General features: G+C 35.1%; 2 protein-coding genes across 4 annotated transcripts; one reads left to right on the forward strand and one right to left on the reverse strand.

Annotated features, from left to right (window-relative positions):
• The first annotated feature begins 12,311 nt into the window (after window positions 1-12,311).
• Window positions 12,312-15,728, forward strand: LOC145000649 (protein TIFY 8-like). Of its 2 annotated transcripts, none has more exons than XM_078959908.1 (6): window positions 12,312-12,859; window positions 13,378-13,562; window positions 13,691-14,251; window positions 14,332-14,416; window positions 14,533-14,607; window positions 15,553-15,728. In XM_078959908.1, the coding sequence occupies exons 1-5, from the start codon at window positions 12,625-12,627 to the stop codon at window positions 14,580-14,582; spliced, it is 1,116 nt and encodes a 371-aa protein (XP_078816034.1). In that variant the 5' UTR covers window positions 12,312-12,624; the 3' UTR covers window positions 14,583-14,607; window positions 15,553-15,728. The 2 variants fall into 2 exon arrangements, with proteins under 2 accessions (XP_078816034.1, XP_078816035.1); XM_078959909.1 differs by lacking the exon at window positions 15,553-15,728 and adding an exon at window positions 14,700-14,719 and having other exon boundaries at window positions 14,533-14,631.
• On the reverse strand, window positions 14,814-19,050 carry NADP-ME2 (NADP-malic enzyme 2). Of its 2 annotated transcripts, XM_078959906.1 has the most exons (18): window positions 18,789-19,050; window positions 18,538-18,649; window positions 18,307-18,427; window positions 18,136-18,210; window positions 17,895-18,046; window positions 17,689-17,794; window positions 17,523-17,588; window positions 17,342-17,437; window positions 16,937-17,092; window positions 16,644-16,742; window positions 16,502-16,549; window positions 16,260-16,412; window positions 15,903-15,992; window positions 15,730-15,807; window positions 15,565-15,639; window positions 15,376-15,466; window positions 15,160-15,288; window positions 14,814-15,063 (listed from the first exon to the last, which is right to left on the reverse strand). In XM_078959906.1, the coding sequence occupies exons 2-18, from the start codon at window positions 18,615-18,617 to the stop codon at window positions 14,975-14,977; spliced, it is 1,704 nt and encodes a 567-aa protein (XP_078816032.1). In that variant the 5' UTR covers window positions 18,618-18,649; window positions 18,789-19,050; the 3' UTR covers window positions 14,814-14,974. The 2 variants fall into 2 exon arrangements, with proteins under 2 accessions (XP_078816032.1, XP_078816033.1); XM_078959907.1 differs by lacking the exons at window positions 18,538-18,649; window positions 18,789-19,050 and having other exon boundaries at window positions 18,136-18,207; window positions 18,303-18,427.

Consider the following 19,050-nt stretch of genomic DNA (forward strand, 5'->3'; position numbering starts at 1 on the left):
TGTTCATTTTTATATTCTTGGCATCCTTAATTTTGTGTTTATTGTTTTTTTATTTCATAGATTTCTTTATCAACAAATGTTGCTACAATTAAACAAAAATAAATAATTTGCTAAAACATAATACAATAGGAAGTTTGTTCACATTTAATCATTGAACTTTTTAGAGGGAAATGAACTTTCGATTTTGTTCACATTTAGTCACTAAATTTTTTTTCGTTATCTATTTACCACTAAACTATTGAAACTGTTCACATTTTACCCTTATGACCGTTAATAGCCGGTCATAAGGGTAAAATATGAACATTTTCAATAGTTCAATGGCAAATAGATAACGAAAAAAAGTTTAGTGACTAAATGTGACAAAAGTCGAAAGTTCGTTACCCTTTCAAGTCATTATCCCTTTTAATAAACATAATCATGATTTGATTATTTGATATGTAATTAGTAAATGTTAGAAAAGTACGAAGATAATAAAAGTCTAAAAGATATTCATGAGAGAGAAGTGTTGACATGATGAGCTATGGAAGTTTGGTAATATTAAATACGAACAATTTCAATTAATATATGATTTGTATATGATATTGGTATATAAAACTCGATCATATCCTTATGGAATATTTTTCTTGATTTTCCTAATATTACGTTTTAACTTTCAATATCTCTCTTAAGCTTTTCTTTAGGAAAATCGACAAGATTCTTTTTCTCCTTATGCTGCTATATCTTTTATATTAAAGTTTTCATTTAGTTATCCTTCAATCATTTTGTGACACTTTGTTCTCTCTTATGCTGCCGTATCTTTTATATTAAAGTTTTCATTTAGTTACAACTTCAATCATTTTGTGACACCTTGTAACTCTTATCATCTACATCATGGATGCTACTTACTCCAATAGTAATTATATCGTTTTTTAAAACATGGTGTGTGACCTTGTTTCATAATTAAATAAGAGTTCGAGTCCATTGCTCACATAGACTATAACAATTCTATACTAATTATGGGATTATTATTATTATTATTATTATTATTATTATTATTATTATTATTATTATTATTATTATTATTATTATTATTATTATTATTATTATTATTTTGCATTTTTAGTCAACAAATAATACTTGCATTTTCTATAGATAATTATTGTATATGATAAAAGAAGCATAATAATTTCACATAATTTGGAAATGTGCTGCTATTCAATTTAAAAAAGAAAAAAAAACTTAAGGGTTATCTTGATTATTCATACTTACATAAGACAGATGCTTGGATGATGTATTGTATTGAATTGATAGATAATATTGTATGTAATTTAAACTTTGATATAGTGTAGGGTTCTTAATATATATATATATATATATATATATATATATATATATATATATATATATATATATATATATATATATATATATATTGCAATGGAATATACAAAAACCGTAATGAGTATTTTCACATAAGTAACATGATATCAAACAATGTTTTTTATCGACAACCCTAGCCTACCATTGATCATCTCAGTTGTCGACCCCATCATTACCGGACACCATCTGTCATGGTTATTAGTTTCCAGCGACCGATGCCATGGGCGCTGTCTCCTGCCACTTTTGTTGCCATATCTTGCTTCCATAGCCCTCACCCGTCAGTTGTCATCTCTCTCTCTCTCTCTCTCTCTCTCTCTTTCTCTCTCTCTCTCTCTCTCTCTCGATCTCTCTCGATCCTAATGCTTTGCCGCCCCTTCGGTTTTAATAAGATCAGTAGTCTAGTATCGATGCCATAATCCTTCTACCCACAATATGTTTCTCAATATTTGTTTTGTCTTTTATTTCGTAAGTTTTTTCTGTTTTTCCGGGTCAATTTCGACACCAGCTCAATCATTAACCACTTTTTCGGCATCTCACCACTTGATTTTCGCTGTTACAAATGTGTACAAACAGTTTAGTTTTAAACTTACGGTGGTTATGTCGTCGTATATTTCTTGACATTTTGAAGGTGTAAAGGTTAGTAGACACATCAATGGAAAGTCCAAACCATCCAATAATGAAGATGAAGATTGGGAGTCTATAGACACGCGTGTTAGATCATGGTTTTATTCCACCATTGACCCGAATTTGTTGCATATTATTTCTCATGATAATTGCACCGAAAAAGATTTATGGGACAAGCTAAACAAGATTTTCTTAAACAACAAGATGTCAAGAATGCTTTAACTCCAAGATCAATACCGCAACACCAAGAAATGTGCCTCCTCTATCATGGAATTTTGTCATTCCCTCAAAAATATTCTTGAAGCTCTTACGGATGTTGTAACATCTCAAAAATCATAAAAAATTTTAAACTTTTCAAAACAACCCATTACTTTAAAAATGTTTATAAAATCATTGTTTTCAAAATATTTCTTCGATTTAGAGTCTCTCAAGATCCATCAACATAAAAACTGAGGATGTGTACGGTCACACCTTCGCCTTGCCACAGTCCTCAAAAGTACCTGAAACAAAACTAAAATTATAAACTAACGGTTAGTGATTTCCCCTAAAGTACCACCACATAAACATAACAAAAAAAAAAAACAACATGCATAATTGAGCCTTCAGCCTGAGTAGACCGCCTCGTAGGGCCTACAACCTATCTAGACCGCTCTCGAGCCTTCAGCATGACTGCACCGCCTCATAGGGCCTACATGCTATGACCGATCATCAGGCCTTCGGCCTGATTGGACCACCTTGTAGGGCCTATAGTCTACTCGGACTGCCTTGGGTATCTTGGCCTTCAACACAAAACAAGACCGCCTCAACCCAACCAACCATAACATGTCGACATATACATAACAATTAATAGCTAGCATATACAGGCAGTCATACAGATCTAACAGATCACCATAGCATAGCAAATTAGCAACATCCTATATACTGGGATACAGATCTAACAGATCACTACAGCATAACAACATCCTATATACCAGGATAGAGATCTAACATATCACTATAGCATAACAACATCCTAGATACCAAGAAATCAATCCAATGGGCCAACCTTGTTGCCCTCGACCCGTAAGTACAGTGAGCTAGGAGTTGGATTATGTTGTCCCGTTTTAGCTTAAGGTAGAACTCGACGAGTCAGTGAAGGGACTCAACGAGTTGATTCGATAAATCGCGATCATGAGTAGCCAGGGAACTCGGTGAGCCAGGAGGTGACTCGATGAGTTAGATCACGATTTCAGGATTCTAGGACTCGACGAGTTGATGGAGCAACTCAGCGGGTTGGGTCAACCAGAGGGTTGAATTTGACCAAAGCATTGACTTTGACCAGGGTTAGAATGGTCCTTTTACCCTAAGGAGGATTATTAGGTTTTGACTAAGTGTAATTGTGATATTAATAGTCGGGGAGTCGTTGGAGCAACCATCGGAGATTCCTCACTTGAGATTTCATCAGTCATCTTTGCGAGGTGAGTTTCCTTCAGTAAAAATGGGTCTAAGACACCAAGGTCGGCCCGTTTATATATGATAGTATGTTCCGGATTAGGGTCTGATGTCGGGCAGGGCCCGATGTAGATTTATATGTTTTTCTGGATTTTGGTCTGATTTATATGTTCCGGATGACGGTACCCAAAGAATGTTAGTATGCTTGATGTCTTTGTGATTCTTGCATGTTTATGTATTTGTATGTTTCTGGAATTCAGCCTGATGTTGGGACGGTTCCCGAGGAATATTTTCATGTTTTTGGATTTTGGTCTAATGCCGGGCGGGGCCCGAGGAATGTATATGTGTTATAGCTAAGTACTTATGATTATGTTATGTGTATTGGTAGTTGTGCTCAAATGTATTCCGAGCTTTGCTCGATGCCGGGTGGGGCCCGATGCTAGGTGGGGCTTGATGCCGAATGCGGTCCGATGCCGGGCGAGGCCGTAGGGCGGAGCCCAATGTATGTGATGCGCGATTATGTTTTTATGTGTAGTATGTGGTAGTTTGGGGAGACTCACTAAGCTTCGTGCTTACAGTTCTCAACCTTCCTCAACTCAAGGGTCAAAATTGTAATAATATATAAACATAGGGTTGAAATTGAAATTACCTTGACATCGTGATGTTATAGATGTTAACTCCATAATTAATGAAATTGTTCTCATCATGCAAATCTTACAAAAATTGCCACCATCTTATCATAGGGTTGTGGACGTGATTACCAACACAAAACTGTTTCTGTGTTTCTTGGAAGAAAAGAATATGATACTCTTTCATGACTCTCATGAAGAAAACTCCAACTCTGCTTCCAATTTGGGAAGTGCCACACAATCCACTCTAAATTCTATTTCCATTCAACCTAGAAAATAGAAAAGTAATGGAATAAAGGTCCAAATAATAATCAGGGTACTTCCAGGGGTAGTTGTTCTAGCTTTTCTACTAGTACTAATACTTTTGCAGCTACTCCATCAAATTCTCAAAGTCAATTTGTAAGAATTATTCGTTCCACACCTACAGTGACAAGTTCAACTATACACATTCCTTATTAACTAAGTCATTATGGAATCAACTTTCAAGATGGACCCACTCCAATGCAACATCAATAGTTTACTAGCAACAATTTTGGGTCACCGCATACTCCAGTTCCCTTGTGGCAGCCTCATGTCGAACAAGCATCCTTTCTCAGCCCACTAGCTCTATCAGCCCAATCCTCGACATTTGGATAACAGCCTACAACGACGCAACAAGGGCATGTTGCCCTGTTTTTTCTTCCACGTCAACATCAGATTTTTTTAGTGGCCCAACTCCTATTTTGCAACAAGTCTCTCATTTTATAAATCTAAGTTTGGTGTTTCAAGCAATGTCTATTTAACCACCTTTGAATAACAACTATTATATGGATACCGGTGCTAGCTCACACATGTCCTTCAACCAAGGTAACATGATCTCTCTAACGCCTTGTAATTCTAAATCTATCATGGTTGGTAAATGTGTGGTTGTTCCTATTAGTCACATTGGTCACACTAAACTATCTCATCAAAACAATAATTTTGCTTTAAACGATGTTCTTTATGTTGAGAGAACCACTTTTCTAATACCTTTAAAATATTATTACTCCAAACATGCTACATGCATAGTCATAATATAATTTACAAAAGACTGAATACAAACCAACTATTAAGATTTTTACAGAGTATATATATATATATATATATATATATATATATATATATATATATATATATATATTGGATGCTTATCACCTGCAATAGTTAAACACTGAGAGGAATAAGTGGGTGATGCTTACTGAGTTCAATAACAGTTACAATATAACGATATGCCATATATATATATATATATATATATATATATATATATATATATATATATATATATATATCAATATGATAGAAGCAAAGAGGGATAAAGAACAACAAAGGCATATGTGTATCATAAGACAGACTTTCCATATCAACAAATGATCTGATTCAAAGAGTTACAATCAATGAGATACAACAATTTCAACATGATATACATCATAAAACTTCATACCAAGTGGCACAGAAAGATATAATTTCGGATTATCATTTTTGTTAGAATATACAGGCTTTCAGTCCTACATAGCCCTATGCCAATACCAAAAATAATACGAGTCATGCTCTACATGGCCAAATGCACAAAGCCAATACCAGAAGTGATACGAGACATGCTCTACATGGCCAAAGGCGTAAATCCGATAACAGAATAATACGAGACAAGCTCTACATGGCCAAAGGCTCAAATCCAATACCAGAAGTGATACGAGTCATGCTTTACATGATCAACAATATAAAACCAGAATAACACAGGAAAGCAAATTGAACATATAACAAAAAACATACAATTGTCCCTATATTGAACTCACCGTGAAATAACCAAATGATAAAATGATAATTTGGGCAACACTTAGTGTCTAAAAATGACTTTCTTTGATGAAACCAAGGGGTTTTTGTTGAAAATCGGGCCTTGCGCGGGTAGGGTTCAACTTGAAAAGATTATTTTCTTGGGTCTTCGGTGCGTCGGGACTTGCTTCGAGTGTTGGGGTGATTTTCTAGGCTTCGGGGGGGGGGGGGGGGTTAGGGTAATTTGAGAGAGAGTAGAAGGTTAAAGAGAGTGAAAGAAAATGAGAATTTGTAAACAAAATTCGAAAGGCTCGCTTTCTATTTATAGTAGTCCGAAGACTCTCTGTACGTTGGGCGTAACTCCATTACACTGGGCGTACACGTACGCAAGGCGTAATCCTCGTATGCTGGGTGTACTTGCTATGTGGTACTAGTTCGATTCTCGGGCCTCGAACGTGTCGCAAGCTGCATGATATGTATCCTTCATCTATGGTACGTTGGTCGTATATCTGTATGCTAAGTGTACACCTTGTACGTTGGGCGGTCTTCCAGCCTTGAAGTTTGTAGCTAAAACTTTAAAAATTCATATGTTTTTCATACGATCTCCGTTTTTGACATTCTTTATATCTACGCGTAGGTGAAATTATGCTCTACAACTTTCATTTAGATTTTGTTGGCTAATTTTGACTTCATTTTTAATATTTTATTTTTAACAGATCGGGATAGTAAAAGTCCGTTAAAAATTTACAACTTCTTCAACCGACGTCCGTTTCCATCTACCTTTTTACCGTTGAATTACAATCGACAGGATCTTCGATTCTCGTTTAGATTGTGTCAACTGAAAATCGCTCGATCTATAATTCGAATTTCGAGTTGTACACTCGTATGCCGAATCTTAGAAAAATCATAACTTCCTCATACAAAGTCACATTTGGACGTTCTTTTTATGAAAGTTCTCAGTTTAACGAATACTATGACTTTCATTTTGATCATAAAGGATAAAAGTAGTTTATTGTGAACTCACATTTTATGTCATATGGCGTTGGGCCGGTTCTGTCGCGAAACTTCAATAAGTCATAACTTCTTTGTTATAACTCAGATTTCGATGAGGTTCTCACCTAAATGTTTCTAACGAGATAATTTACAACTTTCAATAACACTAGTTTTACTTATTTCCAACTTAAATTTTACATTTTTGTGAATATCAATATTTGACTTTTTGATCGGAATCTCATAAGACTTCCCATCACTTTCTGAATGATTATAAACATAGTTTTACTTCAAATCTCATAAAACCGTCTTGTTAGAACTCAATGCTCAAAATCATATATTATATAATAATATTTATTTTTAAACTAACAAAACACGATAAGTGAACGTGTATGTTACAAATACCTCCTCCTTTTGAGGATTTCGTCCCCAAAATTACAACGATTTAAACAAATGGGAATATTTTGCTCGTATCTCATTCTTATTTTCCCAAGTATAATTTGGGCCTCAATGGTGTTTCCACTTGACAAGCACCAACTCCACTTCTTTATTACACAATTCAATCGTTCTTTCGTTTACAATCTCTTCAGGCTCTTCTAAATATCTTAATTTACTATCCAATTTCACCTCGGATAATGGGACTGTTTCATCATATATGCTTAAACATTTACGCAAATAACTTACATGAAACACATCATGAATACCTGCCAAATCTTCCGGCAATTCCAAACGGTATGCTTGCTTACCAATTCTCTGGATGATTTTGAAAGGTGCAACAAATCTAGGACTCAATTTTTCTTTCTTCCCAAATCGCATAATGCCTCTCCATGGGGATACCTTTAGCATTACAAAATCACCCAACTGGAATTCTGTGGGCCGTCTTCTCTTTTCTGCATAGGACTTCTGTCAATCCTGGGCCGATTTCATTCTTTCTCGTACAATTTGAATCTTGTTAGTGGTGTCTTGAATCATTTCAGGGCCTCCAAGGATTTTATGTCCTGCATCACGCCAACATAATGGAGTACAGCATTTACGACCATATAATGCTTCATATGGTGGCATTTTGATTGAAGTGTGGTAGTTGTTGTTATATGAAAATTCGACAAGAGGTAAATACTTGTCCCAGTTACCACCAAATTCTAGGACACTTGCATGAAATATATCTTCTACTGTTTAGATTGTTCTCTCCGTCTGACCATTTCTATGGAGATGATAAGTTATGCTGAGAGCAATCCGAGATCCTAATTCACGTTGCATACTCGCCCAAAAATGAGAAGTGAAGTGAGTATCACGATCGAAAATAATCTTTAGTGGCACACCATGTCTTGCAACAATTTCATCCAAGTATACTTGTGCTTATTTCTCCATTGGAGTTGTTTCATGCATGGTAAGAAAATGTGCACTTTTAGTCAGTCGGTCGAAAATTACCCAAATGCTATCATTCTGTCTCGCAGTCTTTGGCAATTTGGTAATAAAATCCATGGATAGCTCCTCCCATTTCCACATAGGCACATTAATACTTTTTGGACTACCATATGGCTTTTGGTGTTCCGCTTTGACTTGTAAGCATACTAAGCATTCATGCACGTATCTTCCAATGTCTCTCTTTAATCCAAACCAGCAATAATCAGCTCGTACATCATAGTACATTTTACTTGTGCCAGTATGTATTGACAGTTTAGACTTATGGGTTTCATCCAAAATCTTCTGTCTTAATCCACCAATCTCTGGAATCCATAGCCGATTCCTAAATACTTTCAGTCCACATGGATCATCAAGTAAAATATCAGCATAATGTACCATTCCTTCATTCTTCACATTTTTTGGCTTTAAGACCTCTATTTGCCATTTTTCTAGTTCATCAAGAATAGTAAACTTTACAGTAGTGTGAGTAATAACATAACACACACTATTATTATAAACCTTCCTGCTAAGTGCATCGGCAACTACATCGGCCTTTCCAGGATGATACAGGATTTCACAGTCATAGTCTTTGGTTAGCTCCATGGCTCACTGTTGTCTCATATTCAAATTTTGCTGACTAAATACATACTTGAGACTTTTGTGGTCAGTAAACAATTGGCATTTTGTACCAAAAAGATAATGTCTCCAAAGTTTTAGGGAAAATACTACTGCAGTAAGTTCGAGGTCAAAAGTGGGATAATTCTTTTCATATCTTTCAGTTTTCTTGAGGCACAGACTATTACTCTACCACGCTGCATCAATACACAATCGAGTCCTAAGCTTGAAGCATCACTATACAAGGAAAAATCACTATCACCTTCTAGGAGTGATAAGATTGGAGCATGAGTCAAAATATCTTTTAAAGTTGAGAAAGCTTGTTCTTGGGCTTCACCCCATTCAAACTTTGCTTCCTTTCATGTAAGACTTGTGAGAGATACATCTATACGTGAAAAATCTTTAATGAATCTCCGGTAATACCCTACGAGACCCAAGAAACTACGAATTTCAAAAGCATTACGGGGTGCTTCCCAATTCTGAATGGCTTCAATTTTAGTAGGATCTACTGATATATCGTCACCAGAAATCACATGGCTGAGAAATTAAAATTGATGAAGCCAAAATTAACATTTGGAGAATTTAGGATATAATTTCTCCTTTCGAAGAAGTTCTAATATTTCATGAATATGAATGGGATGATCAACTTCAGATTTGGAATAGATTAGAATATCCTCAATGTATACGATGACAGATTTATCAAGCATTGGACGGCACACCTTATTCACCATATCCATGAATACAGCAGGAGCATTTGTCAAACCGAATGGCATGACAAGGAATTCGAAATGCCTATAATGAGTACGGAGAGCAGTCTTCGGTATATCCTTCTTGTGTACTTTGAATTGATGATAACCAAACCTCAAATCAACCTTCAAGAAATAGCGAACACCCTGAAGTTGATCAAACAAGTCGTTTATGCGAGGTAGTGGATACTTGTTCTTGATAGTTACCTTATTTAGCTCACGATAATCAATACACATTCGCATCGATGCGTCCTTCTTCTTGACAAACAATACTGGAGCACCCCAGGGAGAGGTACTCGGTCGAATAAAGCCATTGTCAAGTAAATTCTTTAGTTGGATCATCATTTCCTTCATCTCAGCTGGTGCAAAACGATAAGGAGTCTTTGCAATTGGAGATCTAAATCCCCTACTTTGGTTGCTCATTGGAAATGTCCTTAATAAGGGTAAAGTTTTTGACTTTACCTATTAATAACACTTCTTAGAGGGTTTAGTTCAAACCCTAATTCCTTGGGACCTAGAGCTTGGTCCTTAAGTCCTCCATACACCAAACTCCAGCTTACAACCTCAGATCTAAACCCTTATGCCATTTGGGCACGTAAAGTCTCGAGCTTTCTTTCATGCATGGCCCTTTTAGGGCTAAAAAGGACATATAAATGCTCATAACTTACATGGGAATTCCATGGCCATAAAGTTTGCACCTTTATGCCATGGAACCCCTCCTAGATCCCTGATCTGAACACAAAACACTTGAGGCGTCCAAAACCCCAAAGATCATGACTCTTGGACAAAAACCTTCATAAAAAGGAAATAACTAGATCTAAGAGAAGAATGATCAGGTTAGAGACTTGAATATCAGAAAATGCAGCAAATGGAGTGTAGCTTCTGGATCTATTCCTTCCCTCTCGACCCCTCTAGGATTTCATGGAGTATGGTTTAGGATAATGAGGTTGTAAATGAGGCTAAGGGGTGGGGGTTAGGATGCTTAAATAGGGTGCAAAACCCCGAAATTAGGGTTTCACCCTGGCCGGGCTACTCGCCGAGTCAGGACTCGACTCGCTAAGTCAATAACTTAAACCTCGCGCATAGATTGCCCTCTACTCGACGAGTTAGGGCCACCAACTCGTCGAGTCCTTCTCTAAAAAATAATAAATAATTAAATTAAATGCGTACCAAGGAACCAGGCGTTACAATTTGATTCCTAGCTTCCATCAGAGAACGTAACCATTAGAACCGCCTCAAGGATTGTCTTAGGTGAGAAGGCTCCAACAGTCAAGTTAGATCAATGTATATGCGAAGATGGTTTCTCCTGGATGAAGAACCATCTTGGTAGGAAGAATATATGTATACAATGCATGCTCATGTCTGATAATGAGAGATCCTCCTCATAGAAGATGAGGTGTTTTATTTATAGATATATGCCAATGGATAATCTGGTTAAGCTTAAACCAACCTAGTTAGTCATGGACTATACCTTGCTGCCAGGCCTCTAAAGCGCATACAACCTAGCCACTGACTAGTTGGGCCTAAATTGGGATGCACCAAGACCTAACCATCTCCTCACACACCATCGATCTAACTTGATCGTCGAAGCCTACTCCCGGGTTATAGTCCCTGAGGCGGTCTAATGGTTTTGTTCTCTAACGACAGTTAGGAATCAAGACAAAACTTAGTAATGACACCTACTCCAAATATACAATCCAGATACGACACCAAGACCTGATGACCTGATTCCATGTCACATCAGTGTGTCTTATGACTACTTGCACTTAGTATAAAGAACTTAATATTACCAAAACGGGTAAGGAGCTTTGGTTTTTGTCAACATTTAGGCAACCATGTTTTTTTTCGTATACATATGACCAATAAATTTGTTTGATTTGTTCATAATAGGGTAATATCACTAGTAGTTATCAGTCATATTACCTTATTTTGAACATATTAAACAAGTTTAATGGTCAAATATGTACGAAAAAAACATGGTTACATAAATATGGACAAATATCAAAGTTCGTTACCCTTTAAATCGTTAACCCAAAATAATAAAGATATAGAAAAATATGGAAATTAAGAAATCTAATCCATATACATGAGCTTTTTGAAGAAAATAACCATTTTTTGAAAAATGACCACAATATCCTAAATGCCTTGATTCGGATTACTATTCACATCCCGAACTACTTTTCATTTTTTTTCAAAGAATGATACATTCCAAAATGCTTAATTTCGGGTTTGATCTTCAAATTCTGAAACTATTTTTTGGTTTTTCCCAAATTTTGATTAAAAAGTTATATCATCACTTGTGTCCAAAATTTCTATTTTTCTAAGGGTTTAATATCATTGTTTTTCAATAAAATGTTTAATTTTATGTATTAATATCGTATGTAGTTCATATTTACTATATTTGTTTAACTTTTTGCTAAATTTAAGTAAAAAAAAAATCTTGAAATTCCGTAGTCTTCTTCTTCTTCTTTTTTTTCAACATCCGAAACTTTATTTCAGAATGTGAATAGTAGTACGGAATGCCGTTCCGAAATTAATCAAAGAAACGTGTTTTTTCTTGATTGGAATGTCTATTCCAAGCAAAATAGTTATTTTTGCTAAAAGAAATGATTATTTTTTCCAAATAAACATTAAAAAAAATGATCACACTACTCAATTTCCATATAAAATATGGTTAACCCAAAATAATAAAGATATAAAATGTTAGGAGTAATGATCATTGATCAAAGTGAAAGTGTAACAAGTAGATCGATACCCCGCCCCAAAAATTCGCAGAAAAGGGATCAGACAAACATCCACACTCTAGGACAGAGCAAACACCAGAACAACAACTAGCTTTTGCTCTTTAATGCTCTCTCTCTCTCTCTCTCTCTCTCTCTTCCCCAAAACTCGATACTCTTGATTCTCTTTCATATTTTCATGAAAGCAGGAAAGAAACCCTTGTTTCTTTAAAGGAAAAATTCAAAGAATCACTTTAAATTTCCCTTTTGCAGTGTCTCTGATGATGACAATAATAGGTGATTTAAGATGAGATTATGGCTGCTGTGTTGTTATCAGATATTATGGCTCAAAACAACAACAGCAATGCCAGTGATGATGTTAAACCCACCATTTTACATGACTTTCTTGGCCGGGGATGTGCTCCGGTGACCAAGATCGCCGCCGCTAGTGATGTTGCCAGTGCTTCCTCCCCTTCTGCTTCAGTCTCCGGTGGTGGTGGTGGTGGCCGTGGCGGTGGGCCGGTCTCAACCACTTCTGATCTGGGTTCTGGTACTAACGCCGCCCCGCTTCCATTTACATGGGTTTCGTTCTCTTCAAAATTGATGTTCTAAAAAGCTCATTTTGTTCTTGAATTTTAGTTCCTAGAATTAATGGGTGTTTCCTTAAATTACTCATTTTGTTTTACTTGGTTAAGCTTTTTACTCTTTCGTCTCAAAATTTCATCAAAATTGGGCAATGATGATAAAGCAAATTGAGGTATTGGCTTCAATCTTACAAGAAAATGATCACATTTGGTACAAATTTTGATGCATCGGATACTAGTTCACGAGTTCTTAGTTTCATAATAGAATAGAAAGACTTGATTTTTTTTATGGGATAGGTATCTTTCAGTGGGTTAGTTTCATTGATACCATCACCATAATCAGTACGTTTTTCTTCAAATTTTGAAGCTAAATTCAACTATTTACCCCTGTTGCTCATTACAATTGATCAATAAGTTTGAATCGTATGTAAAAGAGCTATCTTGGCGTGTTTGATTGATGATCTTCCTGTTTTAACCATGGCAGAAAGGCAAGCTGGATTACACCTCGAAGGGGTACCATTCTATGGTCAAAAAACCGATTTTTCAACCTCCCAGATTAGGTATTCGGGTACCAAACGCAGCAACTCAGATTCTATTTTCATGGCGCCTTCAAGAGAAGCCATCCCACAATTGCGACCAGATTTTCCTGAAACCTCACACTTAATGAAGGTACGTTTTTCTCAATTTCTTCTGCTCCTCTACAAATATACACTCAACATGTTCGATGAAATGTCTCAATGAGAAATACCACATGTTGACTCCATTTTGGCTTTTCAATTACATTTTTTTTTTGTTAGATGCTGAGAAATGTAGGAGGAGAACGCCATAGATGGCCTCATGAGGATGAATCATTCATGGGTATGCATCAAATGAGGCCAACATCATCATCATCATCTCTAATGCTACAACAACAACAACAACAACAACAACCACCACCTGGTAAACCTGATCATTCAAATTCAACAAAATGGGAACGAGCCATTCCTGTAAACGTTGGGCCTGTACTTCAGTACCCTCCACCTGCTGCTGCTCAAGTTGTACAGTACAAGTATCAACCTGTTCAAAACAGATTCAAAGATGCCAATACCAATATCAATATGAACGTGAATGTGGGTCCCTCTTTGATTTCCCAATCAGCTGCTGATGAAGGTTCCAGAACTGGAATCAAAGGCTCCGGGATTTTGACCTCCTCCGGCAATGGCGGTGGCGGCAGTGGTGGTGGTGGAGTGGCTGAGCCAGGTGGCAGTAAACAGAAGTCGGTGATTGGTAATACTGATTCAGGCTCTACCCCAACTCGCCAGATGACTATATTTTATGGTGGTCAAGCTCATGTGTTTGATGATGTCCACCCAAACAAGGTCTCAGATTTATTTATTTTTTTTTTTTTCTCATTATTTTGTTAAAATAATTTTGTGATATTTATATTTTTTTATTTCAGGCTGATGTAATAATGGCTCTAGCTGGATCAAATGGTGGATCATGGTCTACAAGTTTCTTACCCAATTCATCTGTAAAACCATCCGGTAATTCCATTCCTTTCATTTCTAATTCCATTGTGTCATTCCATTCCTAAGTTATTAGTTATTTCTTTTAATCATATTAACGAGTAAATAAATAATCATTAACTTAAAATTTGCAGGAGGTCAAGTGATGAAAGATGGAGAACAAAAGAGTGAAGAGAAGCAGTGATTAATTAATTTAGGAACTTTTAAAGGTACCTCATAATTATATATATATATATATATATATATATATATATATATATATATATATATATATATATATATATATATATATATATATATGTGGATTATGGTGTAGTTTAGCTAATTATTATTATATTATGCTTATTTAGTAATTAAAAACACATCTTTTTTGACCATCTTTAATCAATCTATCAAGTATCAAACTATCAAACTATCAATCTCACTTGATTTCACTTGTATTTCAAATTCCAAATTATCTCGTTTCTACACTCATAAATGATAAAATGTTTATTAGCAAAAAAAAAAAAAAATCCTCAAATGTAAAATCCGTAACTATAAAAAAACTAAAAAAGAATTGTAACATATTTGAGAAAATTAGCGGTAGTTAGGGTACGTTGGAGAATACATGCAGCTCTCAGCGAATTTAACAAGGTCATTAGGACGTGGGAGCACAGAAGCGAGATCTGATTTTAAAAAGAAAAAAAAAACATTATTTAGTATAAAAAATTTGTACTAAATAAATAAATGTAGTAAAAAGTGAAAATATAAAAAAAAATTACCAAGTTCATATGCCTTGGCAGCAACAGAGGCTGCAATATGTGCTGAAATCGTGCGGATACATGAATACGGTGGATATATAATTCCCTTGGCAAAGTTTTCATCCGTTACTTGTGATGCCAAACCTTCGGCTGTAAAAGATAAAAATGTTAGCCAGAACACAGTAAACAGTACACAGTACAGATGTTTCAAATAAAAGTTACAGATTTGCCACTTACATGCGGCCAAAAGTAAATCGTCATGCACGCGAGTTGCACCACACATGATTAATCCCAAACCGAATCCCGGGAATATATAAGCATTGTTTGCCTGTAATTTTAATAAAAGAAAAATTAAGAATGTAAACCGTGAAATTTCATTAAATAGTAACCAAGTTTTACGGTTGTTTCACATAGGTGGTTTTAGACCTGGCCGGGGACGAATACTTTGTCTTCATATGTCACGGGATCGAATGGGCTTCCACTAGCGAAAATTGCTCGACCCTATGCAATCACTTAGTTCTGTTATATTGTGAAATGACGAAAGTATCCTTTGACCGTTTGAATAAAAAAATTGATAGTAAGTTTATTTACTTGGCTCCATGTGTATGCTTCTTCGGCGGTACACTCGGCTTGTGAGGTTGGATTCGATAGAGCCATAATGAGTGGTTTCTACACGCGATTTTTAATCGAATTAATTTCGAATTTCTTAAAATAAATATTTATTGTGTTAAAAAAAGAAAAAAATAATAAAAATGAAAACGAACCTCGTTGTTAGATGACATGGCCTCGACAACTTCTTGTGTAAATTGTCTCCCAACTCCCGATGTTCCTATTAGCACTGTGGGTTTGATTTCCTGTATTAGAAAGTTAAACATATAAAATGTTTGTTTGGAGTAAGTGTTGTATACATAGAGACAATTTCTTTTTTGGATGTTTAAACGTGAGTAAATGATCATTTTACCCTTCTGTATATGTTAAGTGAAAAAGAAATGACCTTATTATATATATATATATATATATATATATATATATATATATATATATATATATATATATATATATATATATATATATATATATATATATACACGTGTCATTTTCTATGAAGTAAAAAAAGTTACCTTTACGGCATCTAAGAGATTGTTAATGGGTTCATGCTCGTGAGCCCATGGAAGCTTAAAGTGTGGAAGGGATTCTTTACGGGAGCTTACAAGCAACCCCTTTGAGTCAACAAGCCAAATCTTCTTTCGAGCCTCTTCCACATTAACACCTGTCTGTTAATAAATGACTATTTTACCCTTTAATGTATTATTAACAAAAAAAAAAGTTTAGAGAATTAGCATAGTGTTATACCACACTTTACCTGCTTCGATATTTGGAGTGCAATAAGCTCTGCTATTCCTGTACCAGCCTTTAAAACAAAAACAAAAATAAAAATAAAAAAAATTACGACATAAAGACCAATAAAAAAGCTTATTTTGTTGATTGTTTAATCATTTTTTTACCTCTCCAGCACCTAGAAATAAGAATGTATGATCCGAGAGGGTCCCACCGAGTAACTTGAGAGCTGAAAGCAAACCGGCAAGAACAACAGAAGCCGTACCCTGCAAATCATTTTAAAAAAATACATTATATATTAAAAATGGTTAATGTTATAAATAGGCAACAAACTATTTGTTTTCCCTTTCCAAAACACCATTGTTAAGGTTATAAATTGGAAATTTTGTTCGCAAAATAAAATACCATGCTTTTAATGGTATTTTGTGAATATTATTTTGCAACACAATGTTAATTTTACCTGTATATCATCGTTAAAAACAAGATGAGTATTGCGGTATTTATTAAGCAACTCAAACGCGTTATGATTTGCAAAATCTTCAAATTGTACAAGAATTTTTTCCCCGTAGTTTCGCTTCACAGCCGTCATGAACTCCTCTAACAACTCCGCATACTCCTACATCAAAACGTAACAAGGGCATTTATGTCTTTTTACACAAACACACATCCTTCTCCTATCTTGTTAAAACTTCTTGGATAAGATAAAAAAAATTACAATTTTGTTTATTAATATTTGTCACTGTCACTATCACTGTTATGATTCATAAAATATAGTACAAATACTATCATGATCGTGTTTTTTTTTATTTTTTTATTTTGTATTGTATCATTTTTTTTTGTACAATAAAATGTAATAATAACAAACCTCTCCTCTCGCTCTATGTTGTTTGAGACCAATGTAGAACTCATCGTTAAGCAACTTTTCATTATTTGTGCCAACATCAATCGTTATAGGTAAACACTGAAAATAAATAAATAACATTTAGCTTCTAGACATTTAATTTTGAGAAAATTAAGGATGAAAAAAAATAATGTTTTATAATTACAGCTGAAGGACGAACGCCTCCGAGCGCGGTATACAAAGAAAGTTTTCCAACGGGAATCCCCATCCCCTGAAAAAAAAAACATATTATTAAATTATTATAATATTATAATATTAATATATAATAATAATAATAATGATTAATTTTTTCTTTTATTAAAAAATCACACCTGGCAACCAAGATCACCTAGCCCCAATATTCTCTCGCCATCAGTAACAACGATAACTTGAATAAATCTTTGGGGCCAATTTCTCAACACTTCAAGAACCTGACCTCTGATGATATTCAGTTATTTAATGACGAAACTGCCCTCAACTTTTTATAAACGCAAGAAACATGAAAAATGAGAAAAATGAAGAATGCATGAGGGCATACTTGTCTTTTAAAGAGATGTAAAGTCCTTGAGGACGACGAAAAATGCTTCCAAATTTTTGGCAAGCTTCACCTACAGTTGGAGTGTATACAACTGGGAGTAGTTCTTCGACATGATCCACCAAAAGCTTGTAAAACAATCGTTCATTTCTCTCCTACAAGATTTGATGTTTTATTGTCAAAGATTTAGCATAATTTATAGCAATTTAACAGATACACCATGGCGATTAAAGGAAGAAAATACCTGTAAATCAATCATGGCTATGTATCTTTGCAAAGGGACTTCGTATTGTCGAATTAGGTGCATTACTTTTTTCTCCTGTAATTTCCATGATCAAGAACACAATTACGATTCAAGAAACGAACTCGATTATATATCGTGTTCGATTTTAACCCATGAGATTTATGAACTTACTTGAAGTTCTTGTGTAAATACAGTGGGAGGAAGAAGACCATGTAAGTAATGAGCATCTCTTTCCCTTTCTGTGAACGCTAACCCTTTGTTATGGTGTGGGTCTCGTAACAAATTATGCCCACTGGATCATAGAAACCAAATATTAATTAAGATCGAAACAGTCATTGAAGAATTCGGATAATAGAATAATGTAAGCATTGAATTAATAGCCATTGATTGATTTTGAATCACCTGGAAATGGACAAATTCCATGGCGTAACCAGTTGATCTCCGGCGACACCGCCATTATCATCCACAGCTCCATCTCCCATCGTCGTTCACCTCTATTTCGCAACAAATGTCTCTGAAAAGGAATCGAGAATCGAGAATAAACAACCACAAATGACAAAACAAAACCCCCAAATCGAGAATCGGATTGAATCACGTCAGATTGATAAATATTATATAGAAAAAACAGGCAACAAGATGAATTTATGACCTACCAGCAAGAGAATTGAAATCCGAATTGTGATCGCTGATCTTAACTAAGTTGAAATGTGAAGAAAGAATCGAGAATTGTTTAAGTTTTGGATGTGGATTTTTAAAAATGGGAGTGTGGAAGAGTATGATACCAGAGAGGAGGAGGATTAGGAGACGATGAAGGTGAGAGTTATATGTGTGTTTGAATTAAGAGAGAAAGTAGGAGAGTGACCCACTTCTGTATATGGAGTTGAAGTTTTCTTCCTTTTCTTTCTCTCATGCCTT

This window comes from Lactuca saligna, chromosome 6, assembly GCF_052625555.1.
Source record: "Lactuca saligna cultivar CGN05327 chromosome 6, ASM5262555v1, whole genome shotgun sequence".
In the NCBI taxonomy this organism is placed as follows: domain Eukaryota; kingdom Viridiplantae; phylum Streptophyta; class Magnoliopsida; order Asterales; family Asteraceae; genus Lactuca; species Lactuca saligna.

Bases quoted from the DNA above. Each gene is read 5' to 3' on its own strand.
- NADP-ME2 (XM_078959906.1), bottom strand. From the start codon at position 18,617: ATGGGAGATGGAGCTGTGGATGATAATGGCGGTGTCGCCGGAGATCAA. The intron at 16,743-16,936 runs GTAAAATTAACA...AATGATTTGCAG, and splicing joins TTTTTAACGATGATATACAG to GGTACGGCTTCTGTTGTTCT. The intron at 16,413-16,501 runs GTAAAGTGTGGT...ATTTATTAACAG, and splicing joins CACTCCAAATATCGAAGCAG to ACAGGTGTTAATGTGGAAGA.
- LOC145000649 (XM_078959908.1), top strand. From the start codon at position 12,625: ATGGCTGCTGTGTTGTTATCAGATATTATGGCTCAAAACAACAACAGC. The intron at 12,860-13,377 runs GTACTAACGCCG...TAACCATGGCAG, and splicing joins CACTTCTGATCTGGGTTCTG to AAAGGCAAGCTGGATTACAC. The intron at 14,252-14,331 runs GTCTCAGATTTA...TTTTTATTTCAG, and splicing joins ATGATGTCCACCCAAACAAG to GCTGATGTAATAATGGCTCT.